Source organism: Arachis hypogaea, chromosome 17 (genome assembly GCF_003086295.3).
Source record: "Arachis hypogaea cultivar Tifrunner chromosome 17, arahy.Tifrunner.gnm2.J5K5, whole genome shotgun sequence".
In the NCBI taxonomy this organism is placed as follows: Eukaryota; Viridiplantae; Streptophyta; class Magnoliopsida; order Fabales; family Fabaceae; genus Arachis; species Arachis hypogaea.
The window spans coordinates 47,878,453-47,901,362 of NC_092052.1; the positions used below are offsets into that span (position 1 = coordinate 47,878,453).

Below are 22,910 nucleotides of genomic sequence, written 5' to 3' on the forward strand. Positions count from 1 at the left end.
AAATAAATTTATCTGAAACATTTGTTCTCCTATTTCAATTTCGAAGAGGTAAGGGTTTAAATTTAAACTTTTCACTTCCTTTGTTTAGCCTCCAAAAATTTATCTCGCAAACATGCCCTTTTTTCACCTGATGTTATCACTGTCGATAATCAAACTGAGGCTGCAGCAAAAGAAGGTAGCAATTCAGGTTCTTCATCTTCGATGTTCCATGGTGCAAATGAGAATAAAGCAGATTGGAGAACCGAGAGTGGTTCTTGTCTATCTCCTCGGCCAGATTACCAACAAAAGAAGGCAAGGCTTCTTTTTCATGCAAGAGGAGGTTGGTTTTCACTCCCTTTAACATGATTCACCTGCTTTTATATCATTTACTTTATTATCTTTTTCATTTGGGCATATTGTCTGTCAAAAATGGAAAAAAAGCCTCTTGCTTTTACTGCACTATCTGCTATATAGCATTTAACAAATATTGAATTTTGGGGTACATAATTGCATCATTTTTCTTAATATTTGAATCAATTTATCTTACTTTTTCTCGGCTTTTTTTTTCATGATTTTCTATTTTGGTTTAGAGTTGCATCATTTTGTTCCTCCCTTGTGGAATATAAAAGGGTGTTTCTTTCTATAATTGTATTAATATGTTGTTTCTTGTTGAATTGTGGCTCTTGTCTTGTCTTATTTTAAAAAATAAATAGATAAATAATGTGCCAAAGACTTTAATTTTTCCATCCTTGGCAAATTTGATGTAGAAGAATGAAAGAGGAAACTGGTAAGGTCCAATAATCCTAACAATGAATTGGTTTTATATATTATCATCGTGCTCTGGTGTTTGTATTTGATGTTATAAATTACAAGACACCAAGAAGCCAGAAAGAGAGAGATATATGACCGTTTATTGTGAAACATGATAAATCTAGTTGAACATAAACTAAACTAATTATCCTTGGTTATAGATTCTTAGTGCATAGACTAATTGTGTTCTATAACATGTTCATTGTCAACCATTCATAGGTGTTCCAATGTTTGTTTCTTTATTCTGTTAGATGCTTCTCCCTTTCTTTTAGTTAGATGTCAAAATCATATATTATAAATTTTCGTAGTGAAAATTTGCTTGATTTAGTACTTATTTGTTTTAAAGTTTGGCAGCTCAATTGAATATCTCTCTGCATGTTGACAAAAAACAATATAGTATGCCCAAGTTGAAAAATGTGTAATATAGTATGCCCAAGCTTGGCAGCTCAATTTTGGATGGATGTCTTTAGTACTTCTATTCTTTAATACTTGAAAAATGTGTTTGTAGTAAAGTTACTAATTTCATGAATCTTTCATTCTCCCCAATAAATTACATTTCCTATAAGAATATAAATAAAATGTGTCATTAACTGATAAACTAAGTGATGTGCATTTAATTTGTGGATTATTTTCATGTATCAACATTCAGCTATGAGTCTTCCTGTTTACCCAAGTTGATGTATCCCCACAAAGCATGGTTATTCGAGCATTTTCTTCATCTGTATGTTCCTCTTTGTTTCTCTGTTTCTCTCCTTTGACTTTTCTTTCATTCTATTAGAAAAAGAAATAAAAGGACATTGAATTTTTGTTAGTGTTTTATTATTTATTTATTTTTTGTTTGAATTTCATTTTAGTTACCCCATAAACACGGATAAACACATGTTGGCAACACAAAGAGGTCTTTCGCGAAGCCAGGTGGGGGATTATTCCTTTCAAATTCATCATTTTATTTTTTGGTCTTTTTATATATTCAGTTCATTGAATTTGTAATCTACAATGTTCATATGGTAGCTTTTTTGAAAGGGGGTCTATTTCATCATATGATAGCTTTAAACAGTGTCATAAAGTAAGCATTTTTATTTTCAATTTTCATCCCATGCAAGGGAATGGGACCAGTCAATATAAATACTTGTTACTATATAACGAAAAATGAGTACAAGAAACATTTCTCTTTAGTTTTTACTAACAGAAGACACTCTAAATATGTAATAAACTGATTAATGTAGGTGTCAAATTGGTTCATAAATGTTCGAGTCCGAATGTGAAAGCCAATGGTTGAGGAAATACACATGCTTGAAACAAAAGGCACAACAGGTGCCAACAAGAACAACAACAACAATCACCCCTAGTATTGAAAATGAGAGAGCTTGTGTTAATGAAGATGGTTCCAACAGCCAACAGCATAGAGTAATGGGGGAGGGGGACTCAAAGCAAGTTTAACATGCATTCTTTGATTCCTGAGAACCAACAACAGTCTCACTAATGTATGAAACTTGAAATGGAGTTAACAACCAATGAAGAACAATGGAGCCGAGAGAAGAAGTCTAATTTGGAATGTGAGATGAGTTCAACAAGCATTATTAAGTAGTTTAGCTAATAACTGCACTATTTTACTTTGCATTTGCTTTGCAGTTAGAACAAGGAATCATGATAAAAGAGGTTAAAGTATGCTTTTTTTATTCTTTTTCAAAAGTTTTATTTTGTCTTAAATTGTGAAATGGCTTCATGAATTTATTTATGTGCATGAACTAGTGATATAATCTTGTTTTTTATTATAAGGGAAGGTTATGCTAGCAAGTCATTTACATTCGCTTGGATTTGCTACAATTGTGCCAGCGGTTTCTCAAAACCGCCGTAAAATCAAATCTCCACCCCTAATAGGCAACGCTTGTGAAATCGCTGGAATTTCGTTTCGCAACAGTTAAAAACCGCCGCAAATTCCAAAAAGAACCGCCGCTATTCGGCATGTCTCTTGTAGTGATTATTGTTGGAAATAGTTATTATCCAATACAGAAGATGAATCAGTATCTAAAGCAAAAAAATTAGAAGGACCAATGGTAAAAGGTGCCAAAGTTTGATTACATTTTGGATATTGAGCACACATGGAATCAACAAAATTAGGAACATGTAAACATTTATGAATAGAGATAGTGTCAGATTTATAGATGCCATTATCGTCTTTGCCCTGGAGAAGGTATTTTCGGGTAACCTAATCACGAACAATACAATAATGAGGCCAAAATTCGAAAAAAAAAAAACCATGATTGTCAGTAGCAAATTGTGACACACTAAGTAAATACTATGTAATATTAGGTAAATGCAATAGATTATTTAGTCGAAAACAAAAATTATTAGCAGAATTAACAAGAATAGAACTACCTTTGTGATGAATAGGAATACTTTGCTCATTACCAACAAATAATTCTGAACCTGAAGATGTGTCTGATGAGGTTAAGAGTTGGATTAATCTGCAGTGATATGATGAGTAGTCCCAGAGTCAGGGTACCATATGGTGAATCAGTGATGGATGAGGGGTTGGAGAAGTAAGCCCTTGGTTGATGAAACGTGGATGATGGAGGTGGTGGCATGGAATTCGCATATGAAATCATGGTTGGTGGTCGAGATGGTGCATTTTGACCTTGAAATTGTGTATCAAACTGGTAGTAACAATTTTGCACTACATGGCCTCAACGACCGCACAATTGACACTAAGGCCGTGAAGAGCCCCAATTGAACCTTCCACCATGATTAGAACGGCCTCCTCTTGTACCTCTTCTGGCTCCAAGCTATGCTCATAAAAGGGTTGATTAAAAGAGGAATTTCGTGCCAAATTAGCTTGGGCCAAAGTGAGTGATAATTGTTTGAACTTCTTCATTGTGTCTTCATGAGAGGTGAGTAGATGTTCAACATACATCACCGATACTGAATATAGTTCTGGTTTCACTTGGATTAAAGAGATTCAACTTAAAAATTTCCCAAGGAGACCTTCATAAATCGCTTCAAGATGGTCTTCGTTAGAAAGATTATAATCTGTAGCAGCCAATGATGCAACTAGATTCTTAATTTTGGAAAGGTAATCAGTGATAGCACTACAAAATTCTTATTTGTTTGTGGAAGTTTTTTAGTGAGAGTTATTAAAACCTCCACAATATAGTTTATTTATAACTTTAAAGAGTTAACAAAAACTCTCACTGTTTTTTTTTGTGACTAAAAACTCCCACTATTTGTTTTCACTTTTTAACCCTATTATTTATAAAAAACCCAACCCAAAAAAATATTTACCAAATCCATACCAAAAATAAAAAAATGAAAGAGTTATTCGAGAGAGAGAGAGAACAAGCAGGGAGAGACTGAAACCCCAGAATCACGATTCCATCGCCACCGCCATTCATCTCCTTGCCGCCGTTGCCGCCAAGTTTCCTCCGTCAACCGTCGCCCACTGGAGTTATGAATGGAGGCCAGGTTCACACATTCATCCACTATTCTCTCTCTCTCTCTCTCTCTCTCTCTCTCTCTCTCTCTCTTTGACTTTTCGAATTCTTTTTCTAATTTTTGCTTTTCGTTGTTTGCATCGAGGCAAGCTCACGGAGGAAGAAGCTCAGGCTCTTTCAAGAAGGTAAATAAAAACGCTCTTTCTCTCAAATCAGACCTGTTTTCAAGTTTTTTTTTGTTCTCTATTTTTTATTTCTTTGTTCTCTGATCTGATTCGTCTACTAGAAAATGTGTTTCTTCTATTCCCTTCGAATTGATCTTTTGTTTCTTCTTTTTTTTCTTTCAAACTTTAGTGATTTTCTATTCTTCAATCTTTGTGTTTTCTATTTTTCATTTAGTTGTTTTAGTAAGTGTGATTATTGATTAGATTGTTTTCTATGATATGATGACATGCCTGTTAATTGATTCCGGAAATGCCTCAAATGATAAATAGAATTTGTGTGTTTGCGTTTTGTGGCTGATCTCTGTCTTTTCTCTGCCGTCGTCATGCCTCTATCTTCTATGTTAGCAGGTTATGCCAAATGTAATCTTTGGATTTCTTGTGTTTATCCTTTACAGACAGCTACAGAAGAAGAGTATTCTTCAACTATGAAAAACGTATCCGCTTACAGAGCCCTCCAGAGAAGGTAATCATTTCAGTTTTTTAGTCTTTTCCATTATGTGTTTCTTCAATGATCAGTGATATTGATTCTTATTCATTTAATTTGCAGGTTTTTGAGTACTTTGCATCGATCAAAACCGTGAATGGCGAGGTTTATATGACACCTGTAGATTTGATGCGTGCTGTTGTTCCGGTGTTCCCTCCTTCGGAATCAAACCGTGTTAGAGAGGGCTTTCTCAGAGGGGAGCAGGTTCCTGGTACATTGCGGTGTTAACCCTCTGAATTCTTTATGCTCTTTGACACTAACAATGATGGAGTCATTTCTTTTCCAGAGTGAGTATTCTGTTCTGTTGTTATCACATCTTCTTCTATACATGAATCAATCTCATTTGTTCAGATTTCAAGTGCTGCTAATTTGGATAACAAATCCATTTCTTCCTCAATTACAGGTACATCTTTTTTGTTACTCTCCTCAGCGTACCAGAATCCAGCTTCACAGTCGCCTTCAAAATGTTTGATCTTAACAATAATGGGTAGGATCTTCTTCCTTCCTTCAAGAAAAAATGTCACAATCATAATGATTATACACATATATTGTTACAATAGCAATTGATTTTGTCCACTATCAATGATATCCTGGTTTGTGCATCTGAGCTCTCTAAGGATCATGTTAATAGGGAAATAGACAAAGAAGAATTCAAGAAAGTGATGGTATTTATAAAAAGAATTTACCATATTGCAGAGCATGTAAATTCCTTATGATTGTAGGCCTCTTTTTTATGGCCAAAATTGGAACCTTGCTTATGAAAAGGTTGCATTTTAAATAATACATACATGAATTCTGTTGTCTTTTGATTTTTTATTTTCATTTATTTACTTTTGTATAGGCAACTAATAGAAACAAAGGAGGCAATTGAACGTCAGCGCAAATTATTCAAGAAAAAAAAAACCGGTATTATCCTATTACCCCTTCTTTATTTAATCCATTGTTTCCTAAAGTTGGAGGGGAGGGCTTGACCGCTTGAGTGGATCAAATTTAGGGTTGTTTTTCATTTTACCATTTTCCATTCTCCTTCTTTCTTATACGTACTAGTTATATAAACATATGATGGCTATGTGTCAATCAAGGCATTTAGTACTTTGTATTTATTGACATCTAATGGCTTTCATTGTGTATTCACTTTCTAGATATATAAATAATAACTAATATTATGCTCCTTTTGACAGTACAATTATTTGTATAAATAATAACTAATAATGTATTAAGTAACATTTCAATTATTTGTATGTACTTGTGTAGTTATGATTGATTAATGGGCTTAGTAATGTAGAGTAAATAACGGTCTCTATTCTCATCTCCCCTCTAATTTTGGGTTGTATTATTTTTTGAGTCAAATTGCAATAGAGATAGAGGAAGAGATGAGATCTAATACAACAATAATGTTATTGGAAAGACTAGTAGAGTGTGCAGCAGATGGTTAGCAAAAACAGCTTGCGTTTCATCAAAGGAGTCACCCTAATGCTGCCCAAGAATGCAAGCCCAAACCCCCACACCCTTAAGCACAACCAACTCTAGGTTCGTATCCTGCAGCACCTTCGTTTCTTTCTGTTTCTAAATTTTGATTTGTAAGCTGAGGACACATATGTCCTTTCTCTTATTTACAATGGTTAGAGGAATTTATTTGTTTCGTAATAAAGAAATTAGAAATTTTCATTTATTTGTCTTTTTCTTTTAAAATTTAGATAAAAAAATAGGAATGGTTTATATCTAATATGTCGGCTTAGGAATTTAATTTTTTGAAAGAAAACTCTAATGAGTGGATGTTATATTCCACATGTTTTCCAATTCCTTTTTTTTGGTCTTATGGTGATGATGATGCTCGTGGCAAGCACAAAAGCTTCTATATGACATGTTGGAAGAGGCTATAGAGATAGTGAAGGAACTTGACCCTGTTCTGAATGATGAAGATCCCAAGATCAACTAGGAAGAAGAAGGAAGAGAACTTGGCATTCGCTTGTTCAAGCATGTTTGCCAACCAGGAATAGTGTTTGATCATTTCGGTAACTCACCGAATCAAATAACCTCTTTTCTAGTGGCTTACTTGTCTAGGGTTTGAAATTTTCAATATATATTTATGGTTTCTGCATAGGGTGTCATCATATTTTCAAGTGACAGCTAGAATGCTTTAATCAGCCAAATTAATTTTAGTGCTTTATATAGTTGAAATACAATCTTTATTTCATCCAATTGGGATGCGAATGGGTTTTTATATTAGTTTACTATCCAGTTTGGTCGAGGTCATATTGACAGACCTTGTTTTATATTTCAAATTATTCATGTTAAATTTTGTTCAAATATGTAATATTTTAATTTCCTTCTAAATTTTTAATGTGTCTTATTTAAAGATTTCTTTTAAATGATAATTGATTAGTAGTATAATAGTGTAATTCTAGTATCTAGATTAATTGTTTCAGACTAATATTGACATATTTGTGGAGGTTGAAACCCACATGAATGTGTTTTTTTTTAAATTGAAAATTATTTTTAAGGGAGTTCTAAACCGCCACAATGATTGACCAAGAATTGCCACAAAACGCAAGCACAGAACCCCCACAAAAAGTATAGAAAACCGCCACAAAGGAGCTCGTGGCACATCAAATTTTGGGAGTTTCCGAAACTGCCACGATCCTTTCTGTGGGGATTTGAAACCTCCACAAATAAAAAAAAAAAACCGCCACAAATGAGCAAAATCCTTGTAGTGTAGAATGATTCTTCTTCTTTTATGTTTGAGTTGATTTGCTGAGTTATTTTATTTTTGTCTTCGTAGATTCAACCGAATGGTGTTGAAGCTTTTGCTAGATTTTCAGAGATGACCAGCAATGCACTATAATATTCTTCAAAGAGGAATTGATGGAAGTTAGAATCTATGAACTCAAATTATTGTCTTGTTAACTCCATTTTTCATACTTAGCAAAAATTGTTCCAGAAGCTTTGGTAGTTTCAGATTCAAATTTGGGACTAAAAAAATTTTGTTTGCAGTGGCAGAGGAAATTGTTAACGTCATGGATCGATTTAGGCTCTAGATATCATGTTAAGGTTCAATAACAATGCAAATTTGGGTTCTTGATAAACATATAAAAATAGATGAACACATTGGATCTCAATGAGAGTTTTTAGAAAGAATAAACTAAGTACAAAAATAAAATACATATATTAAAAAAATATCTAAAAAAGAGTAAATATAGATAGAACTATAAGCCAAAAGTCCTAACTACCCTTTACAGTATGAAACTATAGTTTGGAATAAGTAATATTAAAGCTTATTCATGATGATGATAAGACAAAAGGACAATGAGTATTTGATAGAAACTTGACTTTGAAAAGTATGCAACATTTGACATTCATGTAATTTTGACGTCTAAATTCTTGCAAATTGCACGTTTATTGCATGCGAGTATTTTAGTAGCTTAGCTTCTACGTAGTACGTACTGAGCACTTCACCTTCTCCTCTATCATTTTCTTCAATTTACAAAAGTTAAAAACACAGGTTAATTCACAAAAGTTCAAAAGTTAATCTTGTGCGTGGCTTCTAAATATAATTGTTTATTATTTTGACCAAATAATATATTAAAAGAACTAATATATGTAGAAATAATTTATATTTGAATACATTCATTTCTTGCATATATAACTTTGTCAAAGTGGTGGATATAATCGCCTAGTTAATTGGAGTGGAGAGAGTAATATTTATTTAAAATTTTAGTAAATTAAAAGCAAAATATGTGCAGTAAAAATAGATGATAGAGACTAAAATTTTACTTAATCGGTTCTTAACTATTTAAGTAATTCCTTTAAGCATTTTTTATTACTCCTGTACATGGTACTCTACTAATATATTAAAGGCCACTAATTACTTAAATATTTGTTTTTATTACTCCTGTAAATGGTATTCTACTAATATATTAAAGGCCACTAATTAGTTAAATTTTTAAATTGTAAAAATACTTTATATTTCAAACAAGTGGTCTGAGAATTGAAAATAGTATTTACTCTTAAATGTTAAATAAATAAATAAAATATAAAACAGGATGTTAGTTGCATGGAAACCGGCAACGAAGAAGTCTACATTAGCTCGTGGACCGTCAATTTGAGGCTGGATATATATAAATATAGAGTAAATATTGTTTTTGTCCCAATGTTTGGGATAAGTTCTATTTGTGTCTCTAACATTTAAATCGTCCTATGTGTATCCTTAACGTTTATAAAAGTGATTCAATGTTATCCTACAATCAATTATACTAATAAATTAGATTATATTTTTCAATTATTCTCACTTGGATGTATTCATTCTCAATTAGGTCTCACTTGGATGTGGTCGATTTTAATATTATACCCACTATTTGTGTTTAGATTTAATTATGTCCCTAGAAAAGTGAATTATGTAAATATTGTAGAAATTAGTTTCAATATTTGATGAGTTATTTTTCGGAGTAGATCATCGATTTTATCCCAGACATTTGTATTCTAACTTCAAGAAGAGATTTTTAAAACTCAAACTAAAGCGTTCATGATGTGTAATTGACGGCAGGATAACATTGAATAACTTTTACAAAGGTTAAGGATAAAAATAAGACGATTTAAACGTTAGGGACACAAATAGAATTTACCTCAAACGTTAGGGACAAAAACGACATTTTACTCTATAAATATATAAATAATAGTAATAAGATATAGAATTTCGCGGGGCAAAGTACTTTTGCTTCTTCACGTGAAAGAATTTGTTGTTTCTGTCATTGATGAATAATGGGATAAGCATGCCAATGAACTCAAGTACTACTTGCTCTTAGAGTATTGCCGTGTAGGGCCATTTAATTTATCATTTCATTGATTTATTGGAACATTGATCAGGAACAGTTCCAATTCTAAAAGGTTTGAATGAGGCCGTATTTTAGGTGAAATGTCTAGTCTAATAATATGCACTATAGATGATTTTTAAGAATACAGGGGGAAAGAAATTTTGTAGGAGACGTTTACCGAAAATACAATTCTTTGACGAAGAATTCTCTTTTTGTATTTTTCATTTTTATAAAAAACAATTATCTCTGGAAGCCTATTGTATTTCTTTTTTTCTAATGAGAAATACGCTAGGATGAATTTTTTATTTTAAGGTTTCACTAAGGCAAATTCAAACCTTACTTTCTAAAAAATTTAGAATATATCATAAAACGAACGCAGTTGCAAATTATCAGTGTCAAAGTTTCTGCTAAGAAGTGTTGAAAGAGTGTAGCTAGAAACGAAAAAAATGAAAAAGATAATCCCTAGAATAAGATAATGAAAGAAATTGAAAGAAAAAATATGCATGAAATGAAATTGTATTTAGAATTCTAATTACACAAGCCTATTTGAGTGCTATTATATATAACAGTGAACTTAACAACTTTACCTACTTTCCAGGTTAGCTACTAAATATAATTAGTTAGTTATTTCTAATCTTGAGCTGAGTCTTGATCTTCACTTTTAATGCTTATACCTACTCTATTCTTTATGGCTATTCACAGATCCAAAAATTTTTAATAGAAGAGACAAGTACTGTATATATATTATAATGATATTTTTTATTATTATAAAATATAATTAATTTTTAAATTATTTGACTAATATATCTATTAAAAAGAATTTAATAATCTAAAATATTAAAATATTATTTAAAATTTATCTGTTTTTTTATATTTTAAAATATAGGATAATATTAAAAAGAATTTAATAATCTAAAATAATAAAATATTATTTAAAATTTATCTATTTTTTCTATTTTAAAAATATAGGATAATTTTACTGTTAATATAATCAAACACTTTCGTTTTAAGAGAAATATCTTTTAAAGTAAAAAAATAAAATCTCAATCACTATTGAATTTATAATTTTCATAACATGAGTTTGTTATCCTCATTCAAATCATTTTATCAATCTACTCTTCATTTTCAAAGAGCATAATCCCTCTTTTTATTTATGCTACTAAATAATCATTTAAACATTTTCATACAATCACAAAATCAATTTTTTATTATAATATTCATAGCAAAGAATTCTTTTATCTATGATGGTCAAAATCAAAGATAACTTTAAAAGAAAAATATCAACATATAAACATATCTTTTCTAACTTCAAAAAATAAAAAATAACACAAATTAAATCCAATTTAAGTTTGATTATTGATATTTAGATTGCTCGTACACCTGATAAAAATTTATCAAGTTGATTATTAAGTGTTAAAAGTTGAATTAGAAAAAAAAATAATAGATATAATTAAAATAATCAAATTATTTTTTTTGTTGTCACACTAAAATATCTTAAATTTAAGTAAGGTATATAAAAATATTTACTTTTATAAAATAATTGTTGGGACTTAAAATCTAGAAACTATGTATATATTAACTAATTAATAAAATAATTGAGTTTTAATAAAGTAATTTTATGAGATCAATTTGATTAACAAAATAATTTTATAGAGTCAAATTTAATAAAAAAATTTATATTATATTCCTCTAATATAGTTGGGGTAAATTTAACAAACTAATAAGGACAAATAAATAATACTACTATTTATTATTATAAGAAAAAATTATTTTAGCGACAAACTTTTAGTGGTCATAATATAATAGCCACTATTTTTTTTTATTTAAGCTATGTTATTGTGGTAATTATGTAATTGCCATTATTACTATATATTATACTGGTATTATTATTATCGCCATTAAATTATTATCTTTTTATTCTTTTAATTCTATTTTCTCTAAATCAATAGTGGCCATTGTCAATATTGTCACTAATTTTTTTTTTTTATATTTTTTTGTCTCGTCTTAATTTAGTCAGAAATTTTGTTCCCTAAATCAAGTAATCAAAAGAGAGAAATTCATTACACCCTTCCCTCCCTCGCCAACCACCACCGTAGGCCTTACCATCGTCGATGACCGTCTATCATCCTTCAATCATTCACACTCATTAAAATTGATCATTCTTCATGTTTCATCTTCCCCCTATATCCACATCGTTATTCTTGTTTGTCCATGTCTCAGATCTCCATTGCTAGGTTTGGTTCTTATCGCCAATGTCATTCGCCAAGGAAGAAACGAAAATATGACGAAACTTGCAGCACTACCTTCATCTTCTAAACCATCGTACATTAATGATGGTAGGAAAATCTGACGCAGAGGTTGAGGAGGTTCTTGATCATATTCTCACTTCCACCACATGCACTATTGCAAATCTCACGCACGCGCTACACTCTTCAAATCTCATTCTCAATTCAATCTCTCAAACACACTGCAATATCTTAATCACCATTCTCACTCAATCTTCTTCATCGTCGATTGTAACCGACGCGCCTCTACTGCTTGCACCATCGTCGGTCATGCGCGTGCATACAATTTTCATATCTCGATTTCGGTCTTGATATCACTTTAACCGCTCTGATTGTTCTTGATTTAGGTTTTCGTCTTCAATTTCTTCGATTCTGGGATTTTTGAATACTTTGTGATTTTTGCGTCTTTCTTTTTTGTGTGTCATGTGTGTGTAGCGGCTACAATTCCCGTGGTTAGAAACAACACCAATTTTTGGTGACTCTGCCTCTGTATAATGCAACTACTATAGAGTAATGGAGGTAACTAAATTAATGTTCATTCTTTTCCATGCTAGATTTTTCTCTGGAATTTGGAATATTGTCATTGTTAGTTCAAGAATGTGGTGGTTTATCAAACAAAATAATCGAGTAGAGCTAATAGGTAGAACAAACCTGCCTATGGTAGATAGGTTTGTTTATACAACATCTATGTTTTTTATGATCCATGGTAAAACATTATTGTTTCTAATAATTGGCTACGATATTGGAGTAGGATAGTCCAAAATCTATATAGTAGGCCAATTTCAGTAGAAGTTTGTATTAATCAATAGCTGGTAGAGTGGTTGGTAATTTCTAAGATATCTACCAATTTATCATGCAAGGATTGTATTTCAAATTTTAAATTTAGGGTCTAATCAATCTATAAGTTATTATCTTAATGGCATGCCATGCTACTTATTACAGAACCTTGGTAATTGGCTAGTTGTTGATCCGCTACTATCATATGGACGAGGAAGGGAGTTGCCATGTAGAAGGCACAAGAGCCTTATTTATGGACCAGATTTTACTGATGTTATTATAAAAAGGTACATGCTAGCTAGTTTTCTAATGCTGTAAGTGTTCCAGTGATATGTTATAGGTAGTGGAATTGATAAATTGAACTTAGTGGGGGGTTTTCATATCGAATTTAACCTTTTTAGGTTCTCCATTTTGGAATATCCATCCTATATATTGCAGGTTTATCTTCTATGGGCTAATCTAGTTAAAGAGTTCATTTCCAATAGTGTTGATGGCATATGGAATGATATGAATGAACCTGCTGTTTTTAAGGCATGTTTTATAATAAACTTGTGGGTAATATATGCAAGTAGGATGTGATTCAATTATATAATAGTAAGATGCGGTTCTGCAGCGTGATTCTGAATTTATTTTGTGAAGTTTGTCTTTGTTGAGTGTGTCAATGGTTTTGCAAGGTAATATTTTTTATTGAATATTTATGTATTTACAACATAAATATTGGAATCCAGTAAGCTATTTTTAGTCTTGATTTTAGGATATTTGCTGGAACTGCAACACCTAGGATTTTTGGAAGGTGGATGGGTGTAGGTTCACTCTGATAGCAAGAAGTATTACAACTACTTTATATACTTAATATTAAAATAGGAGCCTTTGACTCGACATCGTACCGCTGATTTCTTTGAAAACCAAAAATAATTACTTTATCTCAAAAAAAAAAAAAAAAACAAACAGGCATAGATTCGTAAACAAGACTCCTTACATAATAGCTTATAATGTAATATACATATAAAACATACAACTCCTATCCCTCTTACAAAATTATAATAAGAAAGACGAAGGAAGAAAAATTATCTAACTAATACAACATCATATAAACCAAAATGCAGTAAAACTCTTCATCATAATGCTCCTTCATCCGATTCCTGAAAAGGTAAAGCTGTAGGGGGTGAGAACCTAACCCCATGGTCTCATCATGGAGTTTCAGAATTGTCATAAGAAGATATTTAATAAGAAAATAGTTTTCAAACTCAGTGATTATCATTGTCTTATGAATCTTTTAATAACCAACTGTTAATCACTCAAAACCTTTTCAAAGAAACAATATTTAATTTTTCAGAAATCCAAAACTTTTCTTTTCTTATAAGAAAATCTTAATCAGTTTCCTAGACGGTATGAATAACCAACCTGTTTCCAAGCATCGGTTTATTAAGTCTATACTGAACCAGCTTGATTTTTCATACTTTACTAATATCTCAATCAGAAACCAATCAAATTAGAAACCAATCACAGCCTTTAGCCCATCACATAATCAATCAACACAATCATCATCTCATCATCAATACTCAATCTCAAAAATTACCACATCTCAAACAAACACAGGCAAAACAGACAAGGAAAATACAGGTATAGATAACAGTTACAGTAAATAGATCAGATAGTAGTTAATAAAAGTTTAGCAATTAGGCAAACCAAAACAAATTCAAACCCAAACAAAGCATACAAATGCATATGATACATGCCTATCCTATGGCTGATGATATCATCTGTCAGTTATATAGCCAACCCGACACGTCCTGGTAGCTAACCATTGACTGAAACACCCATGCGGAGTAAGTGGGTTTGAGCTACAACCCCCTTACTACTACCCGCTTAATCCAGAGCCAGTGGAATAAATACTAATGCAGCTACTACCCAGGCGGGTGTTTAAAAGCTCAACCTGGAGCGAGTGGAATAACCACTACTGCCGCTACTACCCAGGCATCACAAACATACATTTATTCAGTTTAAATCAAGCGTCATCATTATCAAATCTCATACATTAACCTGGAGCAAGCGGGACGAACCACCATCCTTGCTACTACTCTGGTATCACAATCAGAATCACATTCAATATCATTTCATCAACCACAATTCATTCATTTCTAAATAAAGCAAAACTCAAAACATAACCCTTTTCAAATTATAAAATCCTTTTTAAAAATCCAAAGCGTTCTAACAAGCACTTCAAACAAAATCTCCAATTTTATAAAAATTTGGGCAGCATCTCCTCTAAAACTTGGATTCTACCACCCTTTTCGGGTCCCAACCAAACCATTTCTCAAACTCCTTTCAACTCAATTCCAAAATCAGACCAATTTCAATATCTCAAACCATTTTCCAGAATCAAACTAATTCTAACTGAACATATACTCTGCTAACTGCTGTATTTGCTACCTGTACTACCTGTTTTCTACTTGTGCTTGAAATTGTTTGGTTGTATGTCTCTGCTAAATCATTGGTGATGGAGGAGCGGAGGAAGGATGGGCCAGGTTGGTGATAACGTTAGGTTCAAGTAAGTAAGTTTAGAATTCCTTATAATACCTACCCTTCTTATGGCTTCTGTTTAGAGTTTAAGTTTTATGACTGAGTATTGGCATTCTAGGATTGCCTCTGGCATTTCCAAGACCTTATATATTATATGTGTGGCACCTTTACCATGCTGAAAACCTCTGGTTCTCACCCCATACTGTGTTGTTATTTTTAGATGCAGGTCAAGAGGCTCCTCGCTAGGCGTCTAGATTTCTGAAGCGGAATGGTCCCTGTGTTCTTTTGATTATCAGTTTATGTACATATATGCTTAGCTTTCTCTCCAAGAAACTTGTTTATTTTGTCCCTCTTAGAGGTTTAAGGAGAGTTAAGGCTTTATTTCAGTATTTTGGGTATTTTGGGATACTTGTATATGTATGTAAATATTCTCCGGCCAGCCTTGGCTTCGCAGGCTGAGTCAGGAGCTAGTTATGCTGTATTCTTGGCTATATATCCACTCTTTCGCTTTTTCATATCTATGATCTTTAGGTTTCTTAGCACGCAAGTAATTCCGTTTTTTGAGCATTGCGCTTTTTATTTTGCGATTTTTGCTTTATCTGTTTTTCAAGGCTCCTAGTATATTATATCTTTCCGCTATTATACGTATGTATTTTATTTTAGAGGTCCATAACACCACACTACCTCTATTAAGTTGAAAATAATTTTATAATGAGGAGCCTTGAAGAATAAACTAATCAAAAGCGAAAATAGAAAATTGTATCACACTCATGCGTATTAGCGTAAACAGAATGGACAAGATCAATGAAAACTGGAAAACGTAATGTACATATCAGAGTTCCAAAATACAGATATCAAGCTCCATACTCGACCTGCGAAGCTAAGGCCGGGCAGAGTATATAATTATATATTTATATACAACCCAAAATAAAACTCAAACTACAAAATAAACACCTATATCTCCAAGTCAATCTCTAGGAGGGACAAAATACAAAAATATACATGTGGAGATTTTATAAACATCTATACATAGCCTAAAACAAAATATGACAGTCCAAAAGATAGTTCTTCGCTTGTAAGGAGGGTCTCCAGATGCTTAACGAGGTGTCTCTCGACCTGCATCTGAAAAACAACAAAATATATATGAAATGAGAATCATAGGTTCTCAGTATGGTAAAGGTGCCCACATAGATAATATATAAGGTCCCGGGAAAGCCAGAAGCGATCCTAGAACTCCGATACTCAGGTTTAAAACTTAAAGTTTATAAATGGAAACCATAAACAGGGTAGGTTATCTAAGGTTCTTATTTCTAATTTCTTTCTAACTTAAGCCCTAACTTCCACCTTCCTCCAATCCTCCAAAACTCCGGTGCACAGACAAGCAATACAGACAAATCAAACACAAGCAGGATACAGATACAGCAAGTAGCAAATATAGCAGGTAAGCATAATAATCACATAGGCAAGCCCAATTAATGCATACTCAAACAAAACACGCATATGCATATAATGTATGTCTACCCTATGGTCGATGAGTCTCATCTGTCGGTTATAAAGTCAAACCCGACATGTCTGGTAGCTAACTCAGACATTGTCTCTCTGTTGCGCATCAATACCATTAGAGGGAATACGTGCCCTGTTACTATTAGAGGGATTATGTGCCCTGTCACCATTAGAGGGATTATGTGCCCTGTCACCCTTACAACCAGAGAGAAAACACAGACATACTTGTCATCAATCATCCTCAACCATGTCTCATTTATTATATTTATTCAAATTTAATCATAATCTTCATACCTCTCATTCCGTCTACCAAAAATCCCAACTCAAACACAATTCATTCTTTCTAATTAATTCAAACTCAAAACGTAATCCTTTTCTTAATAACTCAAAATCAAATTATAAAATCCTTAAAAATACAAACCTTTCTAACTAATCACTTCCAATGAAGTCTCATATTTTCATAAAAATTTCAGCAGCATATCCTCTAACTTGGACTTTTGACACCTATTAAGGGCTCCAACCACCAAATCAAACACCTCTCAGTTATTCAAATCATTCCTAATATCAAATTATTTCAAAATTAAATCAATTCTAATATTAAATTTTTTTCCAAAACCAACCAACCCCAATATCAAACCGTTTACGAAATTGAATCATACATCATATACCATATACCCAATCCATCAATAATTCATTCAGCTCATTCCTATCTTAAGGTCTTCTAGCCTAAGTTTTCACGTGACATTAAACATTAACTACGAGAAACCAAAACCATACCTTAGCCGATTCCTCTCTAAGCTCAGAACACCTCAAAAACCTCTCCTTTCACAAGCTCCAAGCCTCCAAATGTCAATTCTTCAAACCTAACTACTCGAATTTTGTTCCAAACCGCCCAATTGAACTCCAAATCAACCAAAACATAATCTATTTCACACAATATCACTATAATCATCATAGAGTTCACTAATTCAATGATTCACAAGGGTTTAATAGTTTCTTACCTTACTCACAGATCTATTGGACAAAACCTAGTGATTATCTGCTGCTAGAGTTCACCTAAAATCATTCAATTTCTCAATACTCAAACCCTAAAATCATGAAATTAGGGAGAGGTAGAACTATAAGAGAAACGCCAAATTCTTAATTTGTTCCGATAGAATTGAAGAGAATTCCGAGATAAACACGTAGTCGCTAACGACTCGTCAATCGAAGTTCCAGATTGAAAGTTACGGGCGACGGAAGTTAACGTGATGAGGGTTAGGAATTTAAGCTAATCTCTCTCTCATCCAGTTAAAGAATGAAAGAACGAAATAAAGATGGCTAAAGATTGGTCCTTATATATGTGTCTTGGGTTCGGTTCAAGCCCGGTTCAACTGATTCGGCCTGTTGACCCGATTTTGGGCCAATATCTTTAAAATTAGTGTCTCCATTCTGTAGAAGTCATTCTGAAGAAGGCACAAACGATCATGAACCCTAGTCTTTTGGGGAAGAGGTTGGTTCGCAATTGCCTATATAAATTCTTTTTTGGTCTTATTTAGTTCCTTGTCTTTGCTTGATATCAACTTTAAAATGAGTTAATTGAAATAAATAAATATATTCCCACATGTACTTCATTTCATGCTTTAAGTTTTGGTGTTACACTACAAGATTTCTACTTATTTTTGGGATTTTTTTGTGGAAGTTTTAAAAAACCTCCATAACATATTTTATTTATGGTAAAATATGAAACCTCCATTAATTAATAGTTTAAATTTCTAAGCCTAATTGTCCAAACAAATAGTCAGTCCCTAATCTACTTGTCCAAAAAAATCAAAAGAGGAACAAGGGTGAGAAACAAACCCTAGATCTATGCCACCGTATTCTTCTCTTCGCTATAGACACCATCAAGCTTGCCGTAGCATCTGAGATCAGAGGGAGAGTAACCAGCGACGCCCGCGACGCTATCCTTGCCGACATCCAGGAGCAGGTTTCCATCCTCAACTCCACTTTCTCACGGAAGGAGTCAGATCGAGCCGCCGCCAAGCGCGCCACTCACGCGCTCTCCGATCTTGCCAAAAATGGTAAATCCTCTGTTCCTCTTCCTCGATCCCTTAGCGTGTTGCTCCTTTCGTTTCAGTTTTTGGCAAATTTGGTCGTGCATGTATCTTCGTGTAAATTCTTCTGTGGTTGTGTCTTGCAGAGGAAGTGGTGAATGTGATTGTCGATGGAGGAGCTATTCCAGCTTTGGTTCAGCACCTCCAAGCTCCTCTCATGACGGAAGAAGACCTTGTTCAGAAGCTGTTGCCGTTTGAGCATGAGGTTGAGAAAGGGAGTATTTTTGCACTTGGACTTCTTTCCGTCCAGGTAACTTCTACTCCCCCCTCCCCTAGTATTAATTATTGTTTAGGAATTATTACATTAGAACTCATTTGTGCCGTGGATTTTGCACTCTGAGGTGTATATGATGTTTGATGTGATTTTGCAAAAGTGCAAGTTAAGATTATGGTTATGCTTTGATAATTACCAATTACTAGATAATATATTCCTGTAATAAATTACCAGAAGCGTTAGTTTATTTAAATTCTCTTACTCAGTGTTAATTTTAAAATGTTATACTTCTGTTTCTTAGGAATACTAGGAAAATAATAATCCAAATTATCTTATTTAACTTAATATTTAAACTCTTGCATGTGTTAGAGATGTTCTTATTTAAAAGATAAGATAAGTTGATAGAATGGAAAGGAAATACTCTTTCAGGTACAGTTAAAAGAATGAATAATCTAAATATATGTATGCTTATTAGCGTGGAGATAGAGGAGACAGAGCAAGAGGTAGCTAGCATTGATATTGAAGAAAAGATAAAATCTACGAATAAAGAAATTTGTTTGCACTTTGCAGGGATTCAACTGGGAGTCGTACAAGTACAATTGGTAGGAGAATCTAGAGAGTAAAGTTGGAGAGATAGCCAAAGATGGATTCACTTCTGTTTGGTTGCCACCACCAACTCATTCCTTCTCACCTCAAGGCTACACTCTATAGAACCTTTACTCATTCAACACTAATTATGGCTCCGAGCATCACTTGAAAGCTCTGCTTGCTAAGACGAAGCAACACAAACTCAGATCCATTGCTGACATTGTCAGCAATCATCGTGTTGGCACCACCCAGGGACGTGGAGGAATCTACAACCGTTTTGATGGAATCCCACTCTCTTGGGATGAACGTGCTGTCACTTCAGATACCGGTGGACTTGTAATATTTCAATTCAATGCTTCTTAATTATTAGGTACATAATGAGATCCAATATATCGATCACAAATTAAAACATCTTTAATTTTATCTCTCTATCTGCATTCCATCCATATTCAGGGTAACAGAAAGACCGGCGCCATATTCCAGGGGTTCCCCAATATTGACCACACCCAAGACTTTGTGAGAAAGAATATATATGTTCACTAAAATGGCTATGCCATAATGTAAGCTTTGAGATTTTTTGTTTTGATTTTGCAAAAGGGTAACTTATTCAACCTTGTTTGGTTAATTCGACTATGTATTGTTAATAATTGAATTATTTCATACGTATACATAGGTTTTAAGCAAAATATGTGAAAAAATATATCGAAGCAACAAAGCCATTGTTCTGTGTATGGGAGTACTGGGATTCTTGCAACTAGAGGTTCTTCTTTGGACTATAACCAGGGTGGGTGTATGCACTACTGTACTTGTTAAAATTAAAATGTAAATGAGGATCGGAATTGAACTCTTAAAAATAGCATGATGATGGATGCATTACAGACAGCCATAGGCAGCGAATAATCAATTAGATTGATGGCACTGGATAGCTTTCAGCTGCACTTGACTTCACAACAAAAAGAACTCTCCAGATTGTCACCCCTACACATATGCCCTTTATCTCATGCGTGTTCATCTTGATCGGTTGATGGACTTGTTTTAATTATATATATATATGCGTGCAGGAAGCTGTGAAGGGAGAATTTTGGCGTCTGCGTGATGGTCAAGGGAAGCCGCCGGGTGTGATGGGATGGTGGCCTTCAAGATCAGTCACGTTTGTGGACAATCATGATACTGGCTCCACTCAGGTAGTCTTGGGGAGTGTGTTTTAGTGTTTGCCAATTTCACAATTTTTAGGTCTCTTATTCTGTGATTGTCGTGCTTGTGGTCTAGGTAAAGTAATTACTTAAAACCTTTTTCCCACAACTTTGCATTAATATCTATTTATTATGTAGGAGTTATTAGGCAAGCACTGTGTTAACAATTCAAAGCTTTCTGATGTCACATTCTTGGTTGAAGGTGGATATGTTGCTGCTAAATTCTTTTTTACTTGTTTTTTATTTTTAAAATTTTTAGTTGATTTTTGTTTATGTACTGATTTGCCCTATTTTCCTTTTACTGGAAAAAGATTCTATGCTCATCGAGTTTGTTTAGTCAAGTCAGATATATTTCGAGCAAGGTTTGATGGTGGTTATAGGGTAGGCCTTGAGTATCCTTGAAAAATTTTTATAAGTTATTTTTTTTCATTTTAATTATGTATGAAGTGCAGATTATCTTTGATTAAGCTCCTTTTTTCTTGTAAATATTCAAATATAAACTTAATGTTGATAGGTGTTCCAGTCTAGTGTGAATATTCTTCATAACGTCTTAAGATTTGCAATGCAGGAAAGGGAAGCCGAAGATATAGTGGTTCCAGACATCAAATGGAATGTATTTGAATTGATGAAGAGGTGCAATTTCAACAATCCATATTTGATGCAATTTTATTCTACAATGATGTGCTAGTAGATGCTAACATTCTCAAACTCTAAATTGATCTTTTTATTGGCGCTTTTGAGTAATTTTTAATTTAAAACAGACAAAAAATGGAAAATACACAATGACATTGTATAGATGTGTTGAATGCTAGAATTCGAGATTTGATTCTGTCTTTTGTTGAAGGATAATGTTGCCTTAGTTAGTTAAACTAATTTATGGAAGATTATCATATAGTTATGATCCTAGGATAATGTTACCTTAGCTAGTGTAATATTATCTTGCTTTTGGTTGAACTGATTTTGGTTTGATTTATACTAAGAATTTCGTGCTGGGATATCTTTGTTTTGTACTTGAAATTTTGTAAATCCACTACCAAGAATCATACTCTATCAATGTATTAATATTTCAATTATTTACTTATATTTGTATAGTTATGGTTAGTTAATATGATTAGTAATGTGGCTTGCTACGAACCTCTTTTTTGGCTTGCTACGAACCTCTTATTTGTATAGCAATCTGGTAGTGGTTTGCCGTTGTTCAATTTGTGGCCCCTTTTTTTTCTAATTTGAGTTAACTTTGTGGGGGTTTTAAACCGCCACAAAAATGACAAAAACTGCCAAAATCCATTAACTCAAAACCCCCCACAGAACAGCAAAAAAACCATCACTAAATAACGTCATGGCGGTTTTCTAAAACTGCCACAAATAAGCTCGTGGCACCTCCAATTTTGGAGGTTTTATAAACTACTACTGTTCTTTTTGTGAGGGTTTGAAACCGCCACAAAACTTAAAAAAAATTGCCACAAAATGGCAAGAATCTTGTAGTGTTACACAACAAGTTTTGAACTTATTTGGTGTTAATTTTAAATTTTGCTCTTATTTTCCCTAAAATCTTTTGAACTTCTGTGAGAAATGATAACGATTTATGTACTTCTGTTTATTTATATTATTCAGGGCACCTAAAATAAAATACTGGTTTTATCATATATTCTTTTTTATGCCTAACTACTTACTAAGCATGTGATTATTGCTTATGTACCAGTATCCACATCATGTTAAATCATTATTTGAAATTTGGGTGTTAATTTGTTATTAGTATTTTGTTAGCACTTTAAAACTAGATTTTGAGCAACTGATATTTTATTGATTAGAAATTAATTTAAAGCTTTTTTAAAAGAATTTCACTGTCAGCTGCCCAGCTAGAGGCTGAAGATAAGATTCTAGAATGAATGGGAAGATGTGCAGCTGATTTAACTTATATTTATGCAATAAGATAATATTTAACTTATATTTGCAGCACAACTCTTGATGTATTTGTACGGTGTTTCACAAATT

The 22,910-nt window shown here is 32.9% G+C and overlaps 1 protein-coding gene across 11 annotated transcripts; it reads left to right on the forward strand.

Moving 5' to 3' along the window:
- Positions 1–3,912: 3,912 nt before the first annotated feature.
- On the forward strand, positions 3,913–8,047 carry LOC112766390 (calcium uptake protein, mitochondrial). 11 transcript variants are annotated; one of them, XM_072222843.1, is made up of 8 exons: positions 4,070–4,251; positions 4,366–4,405; positions 4,840–4,907; positions 4,992–5,215; positions 5,332–5,415; positions 5,770–5,834; positions 6,288–6,943; positions 7,711–8,047. In XM_072222843.1, the coding sequence occupies exons 1-4, from the start codon at positions 4,237–4,239 to the stop codon at positions 5,154–5,156; spliced, it is 288 nt and encodes a 95-aa protein (XP_072078944.1). In that variant the 5' UTR covers positions 4,070–4,236; the 3' UTR covers positions 5,157–5,215; positions 5,332–5,415; positions 5,770–5,834; positions 6,288–6,943; positions 7,711–8,047. The 11 variants fall into 11 exon arrangements, with proteins under 11 accessions (XP_072078947.1, XP_072078944.1, XP_072078949.1 ...); XM_072222848.1 differs by having other exon boundaries at positions 4,371–4,405; XM_072222846.1 differs by lacking the exon at positions 7,711–8,047 and having other exon boundaries at positions 3,913–4,251; positions 4,371–4,405; positions 6,274–7,265.
- Positions 8,048–22,910: the final 14,863 nt, after the last annotated feature.